An 18,981-nucleotide genomic window follows, 5' to 3' on the forward strand; every position below is an offset into this window, starting at 1 on the left:
TTGCTCAAGGTCACACAGGATATGGCATAATGGGATGAGAATGCCCAGGGTCTCACTCTAAAGAGTGTACTCTATCTTTTATATCACATGGCCTCTGACTTGGCCTGTCCAACATGGGTTTGCTTTGGTTTGTTGTGACTTGGTCCCATTCTACCTAGCACTGATGAGAAATTTGCTGTAAGCTCCACAAAGTGCTTCGTGTGCATTATCTCAGTTAACCCCCATCCATGCTGTGAGATAAGTGAGTAAGGAATTTGGAGGATTTGGAGACCCTTAATGATTTTCCCAGCGTTGCACAGTCAGTGAGAGAGGTGGAAGTCAGACCCAGGGCTGTTGATTGCATAGCCCACACTCAGTCATGGGTCAGGGAGTTCCAGCCAAGTGAAGTCCAATTATGTAGGACTTATACCAGGCTCCAGCCCTGAGGCACTGAGGGGTTAGAGGCTAAGCATGGGGAGGCAGAGCCTAGCTGAACACACCTGGATTGGTGCTCATGCTCCAGCCTAATAGGCAAGGGGAAGGAGCCAGGGGCCTGGAAAGAGGGCTAGCCAGCCACAAGGGCTGTGCTCTAGTGCTCCAGGGACCCCATGGGTTCTGATCACTCAAGTATGCAGATAGCTGTGCCTCCAAACCTCTCACTGGGCAGAGAGCAGATAGTCCTGGCCTGGGGACCGGCCAGCATGTCATCGAGGACACGAGGGAGACTTCCTCTCTGGGTCTGGCCCAGGCTGTATTATAACCTAGTATAATGGTGGCTCAGAGTCTTGCTGCTGCCAGAGGGTCAGAGGTGGCCAGAAGTTTCCGCAGACTTTTCACAGCAGCAACTGTTTCTCAATTCCTTGCAAGATCTGTAGTTTTCGCCTTTGCCATTTGGGCACTTTCTGCCTAGAGGCTGAGGGAGTGATCTGTCAAGATGGCTACGGCAGCTATAAAATATTTGACTTGAGCATCTAATTACATTACCATGATCTCTAATAGGATTTGGTGTCCAGCAGAAGTCCAACTTGGCCTCTGGCCCAAAGACAGAGACCCACGTTATTATGTTGAGCGTTACCTACTAGATAAATAAGAAAGAAATACTGTTCAAATCATTGTGCAACTGACCGACATGCATTATAGTTATTGTAAAGAAAAATCCACCAGAGTCTGAGAATTTATCCATCTTGTTAATCATTATATTGTGTTATGTCCTGAAAGAAGTAATTCAAGTCCATAATTCACAGAAGCCATCCTGACAGCTCTTGCTCGAGAAGAGAGCCGGGGCTCTGCAAAGTCATGTTCCCGCCGGTTCCCCAGACACATGGCTCATGCTGCTCAGGGAGAAGAGGGCCAGAGACAGTGTCTAGCTGAATATAGCAGGCCCAGAGGAAGAGAGATGGAAAAAAGTGGCAGCTCTGGAAAAAAACTTATAGAAATGAAATTTGGAGGAAAAAAAAAAAAGAAATCAACAAGGAAGCAGACCTTCCAGCCCAGCCTGAGGATTTGAGACTTAACACACCAAAGGACGCTAATTCAAGCACAGGTTGCCCTTTGTCACTTGATATTTAACAAGTGTTGAGGGAGTAGCTACTGCAGACAAGATAGCGTGCCAGTCACCTGGGAGACATGGACAAGATGAGGAATTGGAAATGGATTCCTTCCTCTCGAAGAATTTGCAGTCCTCTAGGGGAAAAGAGCTATACTCATAAATAACAAGACTGCAAGGTAGAAAGCAGTAGGTGATAAGTGAAGGATGGAAGGAAATTGCCATTAGGATTCAGATGAGAGAGAGAGAGAAGGAGAGACCTATCTTGCTAGAAGGAATCCGGGGAGGCTCTAATGATAGTCAGGACCTGGACACATGTATGAGGTTGGGGACAGGGCTTTGCAGGTGAGGTCACCAGCACTGGCATAGTCAGGGAGGCTGGAAAAGATGTGTGGGTTCCAGCGGGGGTGGGGTTGGGGTGAGGGTGGGGAGGAATTTGGAAGCAGCACAGAAGCCATGAGGAGGACTTTTGTGGCAAAGAAGTTAGTTTGGAAAGGGAAGTTAGAGCTTTAAACTCCTGGTTCAGAGATTTGGGCTTTCTCCTCTCTAATGTTCCCTGAGGTATAGTTCTTGAGAATATTTTGCGTTATACATAGACAGACTCAATTTCAAAACTTACGTGTTTATTTTAGTGAGCTGGAAAAATATAATTAGGTACATCGAACTATTGTTTCAAATTTCTGTTTTAAAACATTCAAGAAAATAAATGAGCCAAAAATACGAAGTGAATAATAGGACAGATAGCATGTGTCTATGACAACAGCATAAAGGCAGTACCTTTATATAAATGACATTTAGAAACACCATTCCAGGCCGGAGTCCTATATTCCAATGTCTCGGGGGCCAAGCAGGTGCCCACAGTATAGGGGCCTCTCCTAAATGAGAAGAGATTGTTGCCATGCTGGATCTTCCAATTTTTCAAGAAAAGCCACCACGAAGGTTTCTTTTGTTTTTTGTTTTTTATTTGAGAGAGAGAGAGTGAGCAGGGAGGGGATGACAGAGAGGGAGGGAGAGAATCAAGCAGGCTCCACGCTGTCAGCATAGAGCCCAATGTGGGACTCAAACCCACAAACCTTGAGATCATGACCTGAGCCAAAACCAAGAGTTGGACGCTCAACCGACTGAGCCACCCAGGCAGGTGCCCTGCCACCATGAAGATTTTTTAATGAGTTCTCCTTGTTTAGAAATCCTGGCCACCGATTCAAAATTTTTTAAACACTGTGCAAACAAAAGCCTCCAATTTGTGGTATCTACTCTGGATGCTGAGGAGCATTGGCCTTGTCAGTGGCCTGAAGACACTCAGTTTCAGAATGACAGCCCAGGCCTGCAGGTATAGAGCAGACTGAGAGGGATAAGGCTGTAGGCAGACATGCACTCACAATGCTAACACACTGGTCCAGGCCAGAGGTAATGTGGCCCAGACATTTCTTTCCATTTTCCAGGTGAAGTCCTGGCTGTCATGGGAGTTCTTTTCTTTTCTTTTTTCTTTTCTTTTCTTTTCTTTTCTTTTCTTTTCTTTTCTTTTCTTTTCTTTTCTCTTTTCTTTTCTCTTTTCTTTTCTTTTCTCTTTTCTTTTCTTTTCTTTTTTCTTTTCTTTTCCTTTCTTTTCTTTTTTATGAAACAGAGAGAGAGAGAGAGAGAGAGAGAGAGAGAGAGAGAGAGAGAAGGAACACAAGCAGGGGAGGGGCAGAGAGAGAGAACCCCAAGCAGGCTCTGCTCTGCCCTATCAGTGCAGAACCCGATGCAGGACTTGAACCCACGAACTGTGAAATCAAGATCTGAGCCGAAGTCAAGAGTTAGACACTTAACCGACTGAGCCACCCAGGCATCCCTGTCGTGGGAGTTTCCTAACCTGCGGGGATCTAGGTCATCTACATAGCTCTGTATGTTTTCAAACCAGACCATGCTGACCTGGTTTTCTACGTAGCTCATGAGCAGTATTGAGTTTGGCGACAAGCCTGGGTAAATGATTGGAGAATAATTAGCAGCTCCCCCCACCCCACCTCCTCAGAGCCTGTTTCTGTTCCCCCATTGTCTGTCATCACAGAATAATTCATCACAAAGTGATGTTCGTTAGATGGAACTCTCTAGCCAGCAGCTGAGTAGAGCTTTTAAAAACCTGATTTCTTAAATAATTTGTTCTAAAGACAGACTTGACATGAAGTTGGCATGATGATCAGCAGGTCGCTGCGTGGGAGCAGCAAAGATGATTATTCTGGCTCTGGCTCTGGCTCGACCCCCATCTTGCCCAGAACTGCTTTGCATTTCAAAAGGCTGTCTGTTCTTCAAGAGCTATTCAAATACTACCTCCTGGAGGACCCGGCCCTCCTCTTTGGAAGTGGTCCCCAAGTTATGGCATTCTTGCATAGTTTAGATCTTTCTGTCCCCTCCGGCTTGTTTTGATAGACCTGTGGGTAAAGTCTCAGCCCTTTCTTCCAGACCGGTGCTTCTCAAAGTGATACCCAGGGTACCCAAGGGCATCAGCATCACTTGGGACCCTACCCCAGGCCTGTGAAATCAAAAACTCTGGAGGTAGGGCCTAGCAATCCAGCCCTTCAGCTGACTGACACAGGCTAAAGGTTTATAATCAATGACACTATACTGGGGACAGGAGCAAAGCAGCATTTCCTGAGCACCTCGTGTGTGCCAGAGTGTGTCTATATATATATATATATATATATATATATATATATATATATATATGCATGCGTGCACTATGTACATATACACAGACTCATACATGGGTAGTGGTTTTCTTTAATCTTCACGACAGTTGTGTAAGGCAAGCAGCTTTCTCATTTCATAGACGAGTAAGCTGAGACTTCAGACAGCACGTTCCCTGGGTGCATGTTCGTTCAGATCCTAGAGAGTGGGTCTCTGATTGGCCCAGATCCTCTGCACACCAGGCCACATCAGAGCGTGCCAGTCAGCCGGTGCACGGAGTCCGTTTGGGTCAGGTGCTCATCCCAGCCCAGTCAGCTGTGGCCAGTGAGGAGGTGGCGTCCCCTGGGCCACTTGGGCCTGCTGCTTAGGCAGGAGCTGTGGGCAGAGCATCACACGTCCGAAGGAACGGCCGGTGGAGGATTGGTAGATCTACAAGGGAAGGAATTGTGTCTCCAAACATGTGAGCACGCACCTCTCCTTTGAAGCCCTTCTCGAACAGCATAGCACTTGTGAGCCTCATCAGCACATCTTGAGTGTCTCAGTGGCCTCTCCGGCATATGCTCGTGGGGCATGGTAGGAGACCACATGTGCAGCATTCTCCAGGCAAGGCAGCGGAACCAGAGCCAACAGTGGAGCCTCTGACACCTGGGAGAGCAGTCACCAACAGCCCCGGGAACAGAGTGGGGGCTCCCAGCCTGAGGCAGCAGGGAGGCACCTCCTCTCCAGCCCTGTCTTGAGGACTCGGCCTTGCTGCCCGTCTCACAGCCTGAGGATAGCATGATGTTCACTAGCCGTTATCCACAGACTCGGAAGGGAGGTGTAAAAAGTCAAAGTCAGTCCTTAAATGAACAAGCCTCCTTTTCTCCTCTCAAACCCCAAACATGAGGGGCATCTGGGTGGCTCAGTCGGTTAAGTGGCCAACTTCGGCTCAGGTCATGATCTTGCAGTCCGTGAGTTCGAGCCCCGCGTCGGGCTCTGTGCTGATAGCTTGGAGCCTGGGGCCTGCTTCTGTTTCTGTGTCTCCCTCTCTCTCTGCCCCTCCCCCATTCAAAAATGAATAAATGTTAAAAAAAATTTTCAAATCCCGAACATGATGATTTTCATCATGTTTCAGCTCTTTCATCAGTTTGTGTAGCTAACGACTGACAATTTGGGTTGATTCATTAGATCACAGAGTGTTAGATCTGAAAGATCACCCAAGCCATCCACTTCACTGGAACACTTCCTGAGCCAGACTGGATGCTTGGGAAATATTTGCTGAATGAATTTAATTTCGTAGATGAAAAGAAAGACCCTGAGAGAGGAAGGGATCTGGCCAGTGTCACCTAACACTCTGGGGGCAGGAGTAGGCCTAGAACCCAAGTGTCTCAATATAGTCCAGGCCTGTTCCCTCATACATGACTTGTAGATTCAGAAGATTTCAAGCGTAGATGATGCAATACAACTTATATTGAATCCCTCTGTGGTATCTCTGCCAGTCATCAGTTTGCCTTCTCTTTGAATACATCCAGTAACTGAAAATGTATGTATGGTCTTATAGGTCACCTAGTCCATTCATTTCATCACTCAGCCAACTACATTCATTTAACGCCTGCCGTGAGCCAAGGATGTTACTGTTTACTGAAGATTCAGAAACGAATGACATTCCCTGCCCTCAAGAAGTATACAGTATTTGCGTGCATCCATACAACTTAATAGACTATAATCCAACATAGTAAATTGTATCCTGCTCTGACTTGTACAAAACTCTTTCTTCTTTGGAACTAAGCCCATTTCCCAAGGACTATATAGTCCTTACCCACTGGACCTAATCAACCTCATTTAGGGCCACAAAACAAAAGTCCAATCCTTGTTTTACATAATAGCCCTTCAGATATTTTTAAACAGAGGTCATGCCCCCAGAGTAAGCTAAATTCCCAATCCCTTCAGGAATTCTTTATCTGAAAATGTGTGTTCAAGTTCTCTTATCCTTGTCTTCATGGCTCTTTAGTAAACCTGCTCAAGCTCATCTTATCTGTCTCTTAAATGTGGCTCCTGGACGTGAACTACTGAACTCCAGATACGGTCTGAGAGTGCAACACAGAGTTGCACTTCTTTTTTTTTAATTTTTTTTTCAACGTTTATTTATTTTTGGGACAGAGAGAGACACAGCATGAACGGGGGAGGGGCAGAGAGAGAGGGAGACACAGAATCGGAAACAGGCTCCGGGCTCCGAGCCATCAGCCCCGAGCCCGACGGGGGGCTCGAACTCCCGGACCGCGAGATCGTGACCTGGCTGAAGTCGGACGCTTAACCGACTGCGCCACCCAGGCGCCCCCAGAGTTGCACTTCTTATCAGCCCCTTTCTTCTAGGCAGTGCACATCTAAACCTGTAGGGCAAAGAAGCAGTGGCTTTGTTTGCCAACTACTAGCCATTCTCTGGAGTCTGACTGTCATCCCATGCCTCCTGCCCTCTTTCCTCCATTCTCCTCTTTGTATTTCGGTCCGTTTCTCAACACCATGAATATTACTGAGTACTTGCTATGTGTGTGTAGCACACAGCAGACTCTTTGGAGAACCAAATGTGATGCTTGTCTTCAAGGAGCTCATAGTCTTACTGGAGAAATTCTGTTTGCCCCCAAAGAAATAATTAACAAAGAACCGACACTTAATGTAGTCAAGGGAATAATCATTTTTCCTAGACCCCTCCTTAGAGCTGCTCTTAAGAGTGGTTGGTAAACTTCTGGGTCTGATCGAAAACAGACCTCCCAGTTAACATACCAGTGCAGAACTGGCTTCAAGCCCAGGCTGTCAGGGGCTTTGTCAGATTTTTGTCATTGCATTGACCTAGACTGTTGCAGACTGGAGGCCTTTGAATCCCATCATCTGCACAGATCACTGGGGCACCTACAGGGACTGACACCTCACAGGCCATGGAACAGCTTTCCAGCACCTGGCACCTTCCCAGTGCCAATCTAGAGTGCACAGGGAGAAAAGTTCTTTCAGATGTTGGCACGAGTCTGCCTGTGTTTGGGCTTCTGGGAGACAACAGGTTTAATTTGTTTTGATAGTGCTTTTCCCCAGGAGGAAATCTACCCAACCGCCCTGCCTTCTTCACATTCAACACCATGCTTGTTTGTTTTCCTGTTTTACCATGGGGAGTTTCTGTGTGTTTTATGCGTGTGTGTGTGTGTGTGTGTGTGTGTTTACCTCCCAAAGCCCACGTTGCCTTGCTTGGATTCATTAGACCAGGTTAGTATATTGCTTCGGTTCATAAATGGAAGGCTTGTGTGACCCTTCTTTAAAACCAAAGTGTCAACTCTACCAAGTCCTGAGCAAACCTCTTTACATGCACAGTGTTACAGTATTAGCTCTTCAAAATAGCTCTCTTAGGTGGCTGTTACTAACCCATTTCACAGATGGGGAAACCGATATTTAGAGACAACTTGTCCAAAAGGCACATAGCCAGCCAGAGGCAGCCTGGCTCCAGAGCCCATACTCTGCTTCAGATCGTCTATCACAAACTCGGCTTCTTTGGCTTCAGACCGAGCTTGGTTCGCCTACCAGATTTGCCCTTACAGCTAGCCATGTGACCTTGAGGAAGTGACTGCAGCTCACAGTCTCCACCTGAGAGGTGTAAGTGTGTAAAATGATGGCAAAGGTACTATTTCTCGTAATTATTATGAAGAATAAATTAAAATCTGTGATACACCTTTCATGGTTCCATTTGAGGGAATGAGAGGATCTCTCTTAGAGTCTTTCCTCAACCTTGAGTTGCTGTGGAATTAAATCCTAGCTATGCTGCCTGGTTTGTCTTCCTTTCTTTTCCTGGTTGCCCATAATAAACCCAATCCCCTTTCAGAATCAAGGAAGATGTAATAGATGTAACCTAAAGTATAAATTTCAGGAGCTGCGGTCAAGGCCTTGTACCCAGTCATCCAGTTGGCTGTCCCAGAGTCCAAGTTCCTGGCTCTTGCCGGAAGCATTAGCATCTGTCCTACACAGAAGCCAAAAGGAAGAAGCAAAGGATGGATCCAATAGGTCTACCAATAGGTAGACTTTGGTCTTTTGAGCTGCTGCTCCCAAAGAAATGCCGACATGCACACTTACAACTTAAGGAGAGATAAGAGAAGCAGTGGAAGGGGTTGCTTCTGTTGGCTGAACACATCACAGGGGACCAAGAGACAGAGGAGGGGCTGGGAGCGAGGGATACATACTGGATGAGCAGAAAAGAGGGACTGAGGATGGCCAGTGAGCTCCAGCCTCACTCACAGCGGATTCTGTCTGTCTTTGCTGCTGGAATCCATAAGCAGGCTCCCGTGACCCTGGAGGTTTGCCTGACCAGACCAGGGCCTGAAGCAGGTGCGCTCATGCCCTGGTGGGCTCGTGGAGGAGAAAGGCCTCCTTTCCTCCTCTGGTGTGACTGCCCCTGTGAACTAGTATTCCTCTCCCTGGTGGGATTTCCTCTGTGGTTTCTCCCTGTTTCCTACAAAAGGAGGCTTTGGGATCCCAAAAAAGGAAAGCAGAAGGGCGCCTGAGTGGCTCAGTCAGCTAAATGTCCAACTTCAGCTCAGGTCGTGATCTCATGGTTCGTGAGCTCAAGCTCTGCATCAGGCTCTGTGCTGACAGCTCAGATCCTGGAGCCTGCTTTGGAATCTGTGACTCCTTCTTTCTCCGCCCCTCTCTGGCTCGTGCTATGTCTCTCTCTGTCTCTCAAAAAGTAAATGTTAGGGGCGCCTGGGTGGCTCAGTCGGTTAAGCGGCCGACTTCAGCTCAGGTCACGATCTCGCGGTCCGTGAGTTCGAGCCCCGCGTCAGGCTCTGGGCTGATGGCTCGGAGCCTGGAGCCTGTTTCCGATTCTGTGCCTCCCTCTCTCTCTGCCCCTCCCCCGTTCATGCTCTGTCTCTCTCTGTCTCAAAAATAAATAAAACGTTAAAAAAAAAAAAGTAAAAAAAAAAAGTAAATGTTAAAAAAAAAAAATTTTTTTTTTTTTTAAAGGAAAGCAGAAGGTGGAAAATGAAGTCAGGCTTTCAACCCCATACCAGGAGGACATATTGATCAACTCTGCTCCTCTTTCACCCTGAGGCAGCAATGCTAATGATATGGGTCTGGAAAAGGGTAGTGAGCAGACAAAGGGAGGCACTGTAATGGGTTCACTGAGGCTTCTATGGTTTCCACATCTCCTCTAGGAAAAAGCGTTGCCTTCTCTTCCTTCTGCAGACACCCCTTTGTATTTCGAAAAATATTTTGTACAACATCCAGAGAACACACCCACTCACAACACACATCCAGAGAATGAGCTAAGGAAACACTTAAACTTTACAGTCCAATATTTGTGGAAGAAAAACAAGTTCCTGAAAATTAAATCTCCTAGCAGGACCCACTGTTGTGATAGAGAAACAAAAGCGAGGGGAAAAGGCCCCCATTTTCCAACATACCATACACCCTGATTATGAAAGTCAGTTATTCACAGGCAGCTAAATTTTTAATTCCGATCTGAGCAGTCTAAAGGTACACCTTCTGCTAAATGAAGGCAGCTGCAGTTTGAACATGAGCAAAGCAGGAAGGAACTATAAGGGGAAGAAATTCACCAAACACTAATTGGAAACATAACATTTATGCAATAAAGTTCACACTTCTCCCGAGCCAATGAGTGTCACTTCTGCCCTAATGTTTAGTATAGAGATATCTGGTTAGTGGAGACTCATTTGTGGGGTCCCAGGTGGACCCCCAGTAGTTGAAAGCCTTCCAAGTGGAAGAAAAACTATAGACCTAAACATTTCGTCCAAAGGAAATATTCTCTAAATGTCTCCCTTCCACTTCCTCGTTGCTGTCGTAAAATTATTCCATGTCTCTTAAAACTTCTGCCTCCCCTGACACCAACAGCCTGGGGCAAATTTTGAAGGAAACAGGCTTCTATTCTGTCAGATTCAGCAAACAACACTATACTCAGTCACGGAAAATGTATTTTCCTCACCGTTTCACTATGAAGGCTTTTTGGCAGATGATTAACAGGTTTGTATCTCGCAGACTTCATAAATCAAAATCTAGACAGTGTGTAACACTTATCTGCAATTGATCTTGTTAAAAATGCAACTGGTAACTGTGGCAGTTTATTAAGAGGCATATTTTATACCCCTGGGTTTGAGAAGGACTGAACCAGAGAGTTTTAGAGCTGGGGGGATCTCTGAGATCATCCAGTTGAATTCTCTCAGTGGTAACAACAACGTAGACTATGTGGAGTTTCAATAGGGGTGAATAACTTACCTTCAGTCCTGGGAGTAACTTAGCCTTTTCAAGAAATCAGGAAGGCTTGTCAGGAGAGGTGACATTTGAGCTGGATTTGAAAGGACTAGGAGTTGCCATGCAGGGAAGCAAAAGAGGAACAAGTGGAAGGATGAGGAAACAGGTGCCAAAAAATCAAGTGACACGGCCAAGGTCCCACGGCCATTCAGTAGCAGAGCAGGACCCGGAAGCCAGGCCTTCTGCTTCTGCCCTGTGCCCCTCCTGCAGTGCTATGGGTGGAACCCACCCTCCCTCGTTGTACCGTCAACCAGTAGCTTCAGGTGAAGATAATCTGGCTGTAAACTTTACTCACAATTCTTATTTTTAAAAGCATCTTCAGAATGAAAGTTCCCAAGTCATTCTCTGTAAAGACACTTATAACCGTAAGGCAGTAGGAACGTGGATTCTTCCAGGCAGAGTCAACAGAGAGCGGAGGTGCCCAGGGCCCTGGCTTGTGAGCCTCGCTCTGCCGAGACCCGGACTACTTTGTGCTGCAGTGAGTCCAGGCAGACTGGACCTTCTTGTTCTTAGCACTGCCCTTGTTAGCAGGGGGACATCGAGGGAATGGGATTTCCTACCCATTCACCAAAGGAACTACCCATTTGAACTCTTTTGCCAAACGTTTTTAAGTAGTTTGCAAGTTAATGATGGCAAACAGTTGGGAAGAGACCTGTCTGGGAAATGTACCACGCTAGGAGCTCCTCACCATCCCCCAACTTTTTCCCTAACCTATCCATATTTGGGTCATTCCTCAAGCCCACCTCCTCTGGGAAGCCTTCCCTGTCCTGGTTTTGTTCAATCAGTTCCCACTGCATTGGCCCTAAGTGCTTTGTCACATTTAAGGGTTCCTTGTCTGGACGTCTTTTCTGCACAGTTGCTCTCTTATGAATTGTAGACTCATAAAATTTTAGAACAGGGGGTAGTGCTAGGGGTCATCTCTGCCTTCACCCGCATTTCACATATGAAGGAGGTGAGGCCCAGAGAGGGGAGGGAAGTTGTTTTAGGCTCCCCAGCATGGTACTGGAAGAATGGACCCCAGAACCAGGTCTCTGTACCTCCAGGCAAAGCTGCTTCCGTGCCCTGTACTGCTGCCTGGGTGACAACTGTCCTCTCGTTCTCCCAGTTAGGCTGCAGATTTCCTGTGGGCAAGACTCACGTCTTTTAGGCTAACATCTCATTTAACAGAGGCCTTAGTCTTGGCTTCATGACTTGTAGCTGTGAGCTAAGACAACAGGCTGAAACCCTTAACTCTGTCCCACCTTACCCTTCCTCTGCTTTCTATTCTGACTCACTCTGAGACCTTGGTTGAGTCACTGCCTTTCCTCTGGGTCTCAGTTTCCTTCAGTGTTAAATGAGAGCATTAGGCTGTGGTCTCTTGGATCCCTTTAAGCCCTGAAATTTCTGGAGTTTACTGCCTTCTAGCGGGGATCCTTTGCTGTCTTCAGGACTGGCCTCGCTGTGCCATAAATCTGTCACCTCATTCATCCCCCGGGCTCCTGCTGTGGAGTGAGTTCCTTCAAGGCCCAGATAGCACAGTATCATTGAAGAAGACCAGGCCTGGAGTCCTGGGTTCAAATCCCGCCTCCAGGACTCAGTGGCTTTGTGGTTCTCAGCAGGTTACTTCATCTTTCTCTGGGCCTCCTCTTTTTTCTTTTTTTAATAGGAATAACAATACACGCTTGCAGATTTGGCGACAGTGAAATGATGAACTTTGTGGAAATACATGACACAAAGAAGATAATTCAGTATATAGTGGCTTCTTTCCTTTATTCCACATCCAGCATTATTGAGAAATAGGCTGTTCCAAATACACAGATTTTCTAGGTTAAAAGACCGGACTACCTGATGCTACAAAACGTTGACTATTTTTTTTGCTAAAACCTTTCTGAAATAAATGCCATATTTCTTTGTCACGTCACACAGAGCATACTAAAAGTAGTAGGAAGAGTTTGAGAAAATCACATCCCTGCAAAAGGTGGGCATGACAGCATACGCCAGGGATGCAGGGACAGCAGAGGGAGTACGAGAGAAAACTCCTGTGCCTTTTGAAAGAACTTGGATTTTTTTTTTTTTTTTTTTTTTTTTTTTTTTTTTTTTTTTTTTTTTGGTCTCAATAAATGGGAAGCCATTCTGAAGAGTTTTAAGTAGGAGAGTGGCAGGATCAGATTGGTTTTCCGGAGATCACTCAGACTGCTGGGTGGTGACTGCGTGGGGTGGGGAGCAAGAGAGGAAACGAGACCAGCCAGGAGGCCGTTGTGTTAGCCCTGGGGAAGACAGTGTGCACCCAGACCGATAGGTGAGCAATCTGAGACGGGAAGAGACAGGTTTGCAAATGCCAGGAGCTTTATGAAAAAAAGAAGAAGAAGAAAGTGAATGGAATATCAGCCCTTTAAGAGGAAAATGTAAAGCACAGCAAAGCATAAAGAAGACCGCAAGGACTTCCCGATGATGCCCCGGCATCCACAGATAAGCACCACGAACAGCTTGCACTGTTGTCCCCAGTGTTTTCAGCTGAAGAATTTCTTACGCGTTTGTAGATACAAACTTGATATATAAAAACTTGGTGGCGGCAGACGTTTTCCAGAACACGTCTCTTAGTGTCATTTGAGATGCAGTAAGAGTAAAACCAACACACATCATTTTTAACTGTTGGTTCTTTTCAGCAACTGGGCCAGAAGAGCTAGAACGTGTGGGCCCTGGTTCACCTGAGGTTTTGATACCCAGGCCCTCGGTCTGGGTGAAGAAGTTTCTCTTTTCAACTCTCTCCCTCTTTCCCCCTCCAGAGTCGGTGGATAACTGCCCCAGCAACTGCTATGGCAACGGCGACTGCATCTCTGGGACCTGCCACTGCTTCTTGGGCTTCCTGGGCCCGGACTGTGGCAGAGGTGAGACCTGTGTGTGCGTGTGTGCATGTGAGGCCCGCTCCCTCGGCCCCGTGGGGGGCTCACCTCCTGCTTCTTGGAGAAAGCGCGGGACCCCAGACCACCTCCTGCCTCCCACAAAAAGGACCCCCCAGAGCCATTCTTTGGAAGCTCCAAGGGCAGGGGGCCTGCCGGCAGAGCTAAGGCCACATCAGCCCCATTGTCCACAAGGACATGACTGGAGAGCTCAGGAGGGCCAGCCTTTACAAGGGCAGGTACAGTGAACCTCCCGTCTGCTGCGGGGGCAGGGGGGAAGTGACAGTGAGGGTCTTTCAAAAAAGTTGATTTCCCTTTTGAGGAGTGATCAGCCTTTGCCAAGTGTCTTTGGTGGTTTTTTTTTTGGGGGGGGGGGGCTTGTTTCACTTGTTTTTTGATTATTGAAGTATGGTCGACACGCACCCAGTGTCTTTTCTTTGCTGTTCACTCTGGCCTTGTGGCAGGGCCTGCATTAGTGCTCCATTGTTGCCAGATTCTTTGCAGGGACCACCGAGGGGAGAGACTCGGGAGGGAAGGATGCTTTTCTCCACACAGGACCCTAATGTTGCCTCATACTTGGGCACATACAGCCCTACTAACATGGCTTAAAGGCTGCCCATGATACACCCTGTGCACTTGGCCTCTGTTCCTGTTCTCAGAAGAATAAATGTGGCAAAGGCCAAAGGAGCTCTGTAGTCCTGAGGCTTTGGCGGTCCTCTGGGGAAACTAACACGGCTCCTTCCTCTGGGCTTCCCACCTCTTCACTCATTCAGCAGGCATTTGCTTAGTGCCCTCTAGGGCCTGTTCCTGTGCAAGGTGCTGGGGTTAGAGCACTGAGCAAGCCCCAGTCCCAGGAGCTCTCAGTCTGGTCGAGGAGACAGACGAGTAAGTAGACGATGACAAAGCCATCATTAGTAAGTAAAACATGCTAGAGCAAGGTTAAATTGGGGAGCACCCATCAGCTGTCTCAGCTTGGACGCCATAAGGACCAGAAAAGGCCCCCCAGGTGGGGTGCCATTGGAACCTGGACCTGATGCTTGAATAGTTGTTCATCAGAGGAAGGCAGAGATGGTTCTTCACCGTGCCCTACAAATAACAATACAGCGTGATGCTGTTTGGGGGATTCTTCTTATCCTTCCTGATGTGGAAGACACTCTGTTTGAGACAGCAGAGCTGCAGCCCTGAGGAACCACAGTGATTACCTGATCAGTGCCTTTAAAAGGAAAGAAGCAAGGCGGGGACCAGCGGAGGGTGCTGCAGAGAGAAGAGATGAGTCATTCCTTCTAACAAGAATTACTGTCTCATCCCATATGCACTTAAAGTTAAGAGTCACGTATAAAACAGCCTTATTGCATCTTGGTAAGGCTGGTAGGTACTTACAGCACAATGCAGTATAATTTGTTTTTATATAGTGTCCTTCATAGAGATGATCACAAAACACTTGACGCTAAGAGGCAGAATGGAAAGATAATACTTTAGAGAGCCAAGCTGGGCTCAGCTATTCTCTTGTGGGGTGTGTGGGGCTCAGGTGGAGCCTGAAAGGCAAGAAAAGCTGAGATTGACTGGGTTGGAGAGACAGTAGGTGGTGCTGCAGGTAGGGGGGCAGGGAGCAAAATGGAATGCTGTCAGGAGGGTGCTGGAGGAGAGACTGGGTCAGGCGGGAGGCCTAGCCGCTGTCTTTCCCGGTAAGACCAAGAAACAGATGGAAGCTTCCTGCATAAGGGTCCTGGTGACCACCGTGCTGCACCAGTAGTATGCGGGGATGGAGGAAAGCGGTGGTCACCGGGCACTAGCTCCCCCAGGCCCTGCACTGCACACCTTTGCCTACAGTTCCGGATGTGTTTAAATTACAGTGAAACAAAGCAAGAAGCACGGACAGATGGGAATTGTAGCAAAGCACTTGAGGCTCTTGGTCAAGCCTCCAGGCCGAAGGGAGAAAGGAACAAAGGCAGGTGGGGTGTGCAGGGTGCTGATTCATGCCAGACTTCCTGTGCTGTCTCCCCAGCCTCCTGCCCCGTGCTGTGCAGTGGGAACGGCCAGTACATGAAGGGCAGGTGCCTGTGCCACAGCGGCTGGAAGGGCGCCGAGTGCGACGTGCCCACCAACCAGTGTATCGACGTGGCCTGCAGCAACCACGGCACCTGCATCATGGGCACCTGCATCTGCAACCCTGGCTACAAGGGCGAGAGCTGCGAGGAAGGTAGGATGGCGGGCGGGCGGCCCAGCACCTTGTTCCAGACAGAGGTCAGCGCACAGCGCGGGGAGGGCCTTCAGGGAGCAGAGGAGAGCTCCCGGACAGCCCTGGGACCACACCCCAAGCCAGGCCCCCATCAGCAGCAGGAATTAACCACACGGAAGAGGACGGGCAAATCAGAGTCCTAGGTAGCGAAAGGAAGAGAAGTGGCCTACGTGGAGCCCGTCCTATACACAAGGCTCTGTCCTAGAAGCCTTCTGTCATTTAACCTCAAACCCAACAGGGTAGGGTAATATCTCTGTTTTATACTTAGGGGAACCGAGACTCAGAGAGTCAGATGACCTGCCCAGGGTCACACAGCTGGTAGGTGGCAAAGCTGGGTTTGAGCCCAGTGTTTCTGGTCCCTCAGTCCAGGTTCTTTCTCCTCCCCTTTAAGCTCATGTGCTCCGCATGTCTGTTAGAGGCCTTCACACTCTGCCTTCTGTTAGCCCAGGCGTGTGTTGTATGGCTCGTAGATGCTCGTGAGTATGTCTCTTTCCTCCATAAAGTAAACTATGATCGTGTAGTGGAGGCTAGACAGTGAGCTGTCGCTTTAACAGTGTTGCCATTTCTTTCCCAGGCAGTCTAACTTGGTGAGGTAAGTGAGCATTTTCGTTTCACAAATGAAGATCCCGGGGCCCAGGGAGAGGCAGTGGCAGGCCCGTGGTCATGGAGCTCACCAGGGGTGGGCCCATCCATGGCCATGGAGCTAACTGGTGGCAGACCCAGTGTCATGGAGCTAACTGATGGTGGGCCTGTGGTCATGGAACTAACCGGTGGCAGGGCTGGGACCCACCCCATGTCTTACTACTTCAGAGCCCTCTTTCTTTTTTACTGCATGGGATTTCTAGATGAGAGGGGTCTTATTCACAAGCAATATAGGGTGGCTTGTAAAAGCACACGCTCTGGAACCAGATGTAGGTTTGAGTGCCGGCTGTGCCACAAACTAGCCTCACTTCCCTCATCAACAAAATGGGAATTCCTTCCTCAGAGGGCCATCATAAGGATTGAATTAAACGACCCATGTAAAGCACTTAGCTCAGTGTCTGACACATAATAAATGCCCCGTAAATGTTAGCTCTTATATTGTTAGTATTATTCTGGGGACGGTTGAAGCACATTTCCTGTTTCACCCCACTCACTTTATCCAAGGTCTTTTGGAAACGGGGGGATGTCGCTGTTGAAACTGGTGGACAAAGCTAACGGCCCTCACTCCCACTGCCCGCCATCTAGGGCGCTGGCATCTTCTTCCGTGGATGGAGGAGGCTCCAAGGAGAGCTGGCCTTCTAACCCATTTGGGATTTAACACACAGGCCCCTCTCAAAGTATCATTTCTCTTAAAAAAAGAAGCAAGCAAAGGACAGCCGGTAGAATGGGCCCACTTTAAAGGAGCAGGGAACAGGAAGGGATTAGTGTCTGAAAAGCAGTGCCTCTTGGAGACAGGCTGCCTGTAAACCCCAAGTGTGCCTGGGGGTCCCGATTCAGACCTATTAACTTGGATTGGGGATTACTTTGGGCCGTCTGAGAGAGGAGGAGCGCCGGCCTCAGGAACAAAGCAACTTCACTTTCTCGTCCTGACAACGGTGACCTTCATCTGCTTTCCCTTCTCATTTTAGCCACTTGAGGCGAAGACCCCGAGAAGAAAAGAAGAACAAAGAGATTCCTCTTGAGGCTGTGGGGCCGCCCCCCTCCCCCAACCCCACCGTGTTATGTGGGCCAAGGAGGCAGACCGTCCTCCGGCTCAGCTGGCACTGGGCAGTGCCCCAGCGGGCAGGGGTACTTACAAAGAGGGGAAAAAAGGTTGTTAAGCTCTCTGATGTACGTGATCTATTCGAAAAGAAGCGTTTTCACTCCTTTCTTTCCTGAGGAGGGCCATCTGGTACTGATTCCCTTTATTATTTCTGTTTCTCTGCTGAAGCGTCATTGCAGCGTCCTTGTGTTTATAATGGGGGCTTCTCGGGGTCTTCCCTGCCCTTCCCCCGCTGCCCCCCACTCCCCGCTGCTCTCTCTCCTCCTCCCTTTCACTGTGTTTATAAAACATCAGCTAACAAGTTTATTTTCTCCCGTCTCTCCTCCTTCTGAGGTTTATTGCCCCCTATTTTTTTTAAAACCGCGCCGACAGGACGCTTGGAGGGAGTCGGGGGAGGGGCAGAAGAGACCACCTCGGGCCTTTTGCCGGGCAGAGTGAGACACTGTGTTGTGGTCCTGAAGAGCGGCTAATGGCTGGTGTGGTCACTGAAGCGGGGACCGTGTTAGGGGAAGAGTTGTGTTTGCAGCTCGTGCAGGCCTCATCATTTCATTAATGGGCTAAGCTTCTGCCAGAAATGTTGGCTTGAATGCCAAGCTCTGCAGAGGAGAACAAATGTACCGTTTGGCCCCTCTTCCAAGCGGACACTGAGTTAGACTGTCTTCCACACAAAGTTCAGCCCACTTCCCTGCCAACTTCTCCCCTGCTCCTTTGGCACAGACCTCCCTAACCCCTGGCCAGCTGGCTCTTGCCGTGACACCCACCGCTCCCAGGGAAATAAGCGTCATTTGTGCAACTGCCCTGGTGGGATAGAAAGAAGACAACTTTAATCCCACCCGAGGGTTCTCATCAACCAGAGGCCCCAGAAAGCGAGAGCCGATCCAGAGTCTACAGAGGACATCTCTGGCAGAGCATCCTGGTGGCACAGATCATGGCTGTGGGCGTTGTCCTCCCTGCAGGGAGTTCGGCCAGTTCAGCCAAAAGGCCTTTCCTGGAGGTTCCGTCCTCCTCGAAACTCCCCTCACACGCCCCACCCACTTTTCCAGGTGGACCTTCAGAAGCAATGACTACTGCCTGGAGGTAGTCCTTTCAGCAGTGCCTTCGTCCCCGCCCGGACCATCTTCTGAGAGCGTGGGATTGGTTTTGCTGGTTCCTGGGTCCCTGTCAGACTTATTGTGTCTGAGGAATGGGGCCGTGACGCCAAGGGCCTCTTGCTAAACTTGGCGCCCTCCCGGCTTGCTCGCTAACAGCGCAGATTTATAGATTCAACCTCGAGGGCGCCTCGGAGACTGCTTCCACCCGAAGCCTGGGCCCAGGCGCTCGCAGAACGGGAAATACCTTTATAGGCCTCGGGATAGGAATTGCTGAGTCGTTTCCTGTCAAATTGGAAAGCTCTCTGGATCTAGGGAATTACCATAGTAGCCTAATGGGCCAGAATAATCCTTCTGAGGTTCTGAGATGTGAGGCTAGTCATGAAAATATATCACTATTATTATTTTTATGATTTTTAATTACCAGGAACTCCAACGGGTCATGCTTTAACCATTGTTAAGCAGTGTGCAGAGACTGCAAGAGAAGATTCTTTGCCTTCGTTTGGCTTTATTAATTCTCCACTTTGTTCTGTTTCTTTTCTTGTTTTATTTTGGTTTTG

At 48.5% G+C, this 18,981-nt stretch overlaps 1 protein-coding gene across 9 annotated transcripts in view; it reads left to right on the top strand.

The window, feature by feature from the left end:
- The window catches only part of TENM4 (teneurin transmembrane protein 4), a 744,941-nt gene that overhangs the window by 581,237 nt on the left and 144,723 nt on the right, over window positions 1-18,981 (top strand). For all 9 annotated transcript variants that reach the window (XM_023238928.2, XM_045038070.1, XM_045038066.1 and 6 more), the window contains 2 exons: window positions 13,237-13,338; window positions 15,356-15,550. In XM_023238928.2, the coding sequence (XP_023094696.2) occupies window positions 13,237-13,338; window positions 15,356-15,550 (297 nt within the window). The remainder of the gene's footprint in view (window positions 1-13,236; window positions 13,339-15,355; window positions 15,551-18,981) is intronic.

Source organism: Felis catus, chromosome D1, assembly GCF_018350175.1.
Source record: "Felis catus isolate Fca126 chromosome D1, F.catus_Fca126_mat1.0, whole genome shotgun sequence".
Taxonomy (NCBI): Eukaryota; Metazoa; Chordata; class Mammalia; order Carnivora; family Felidae; genus Felis; species Felis catus.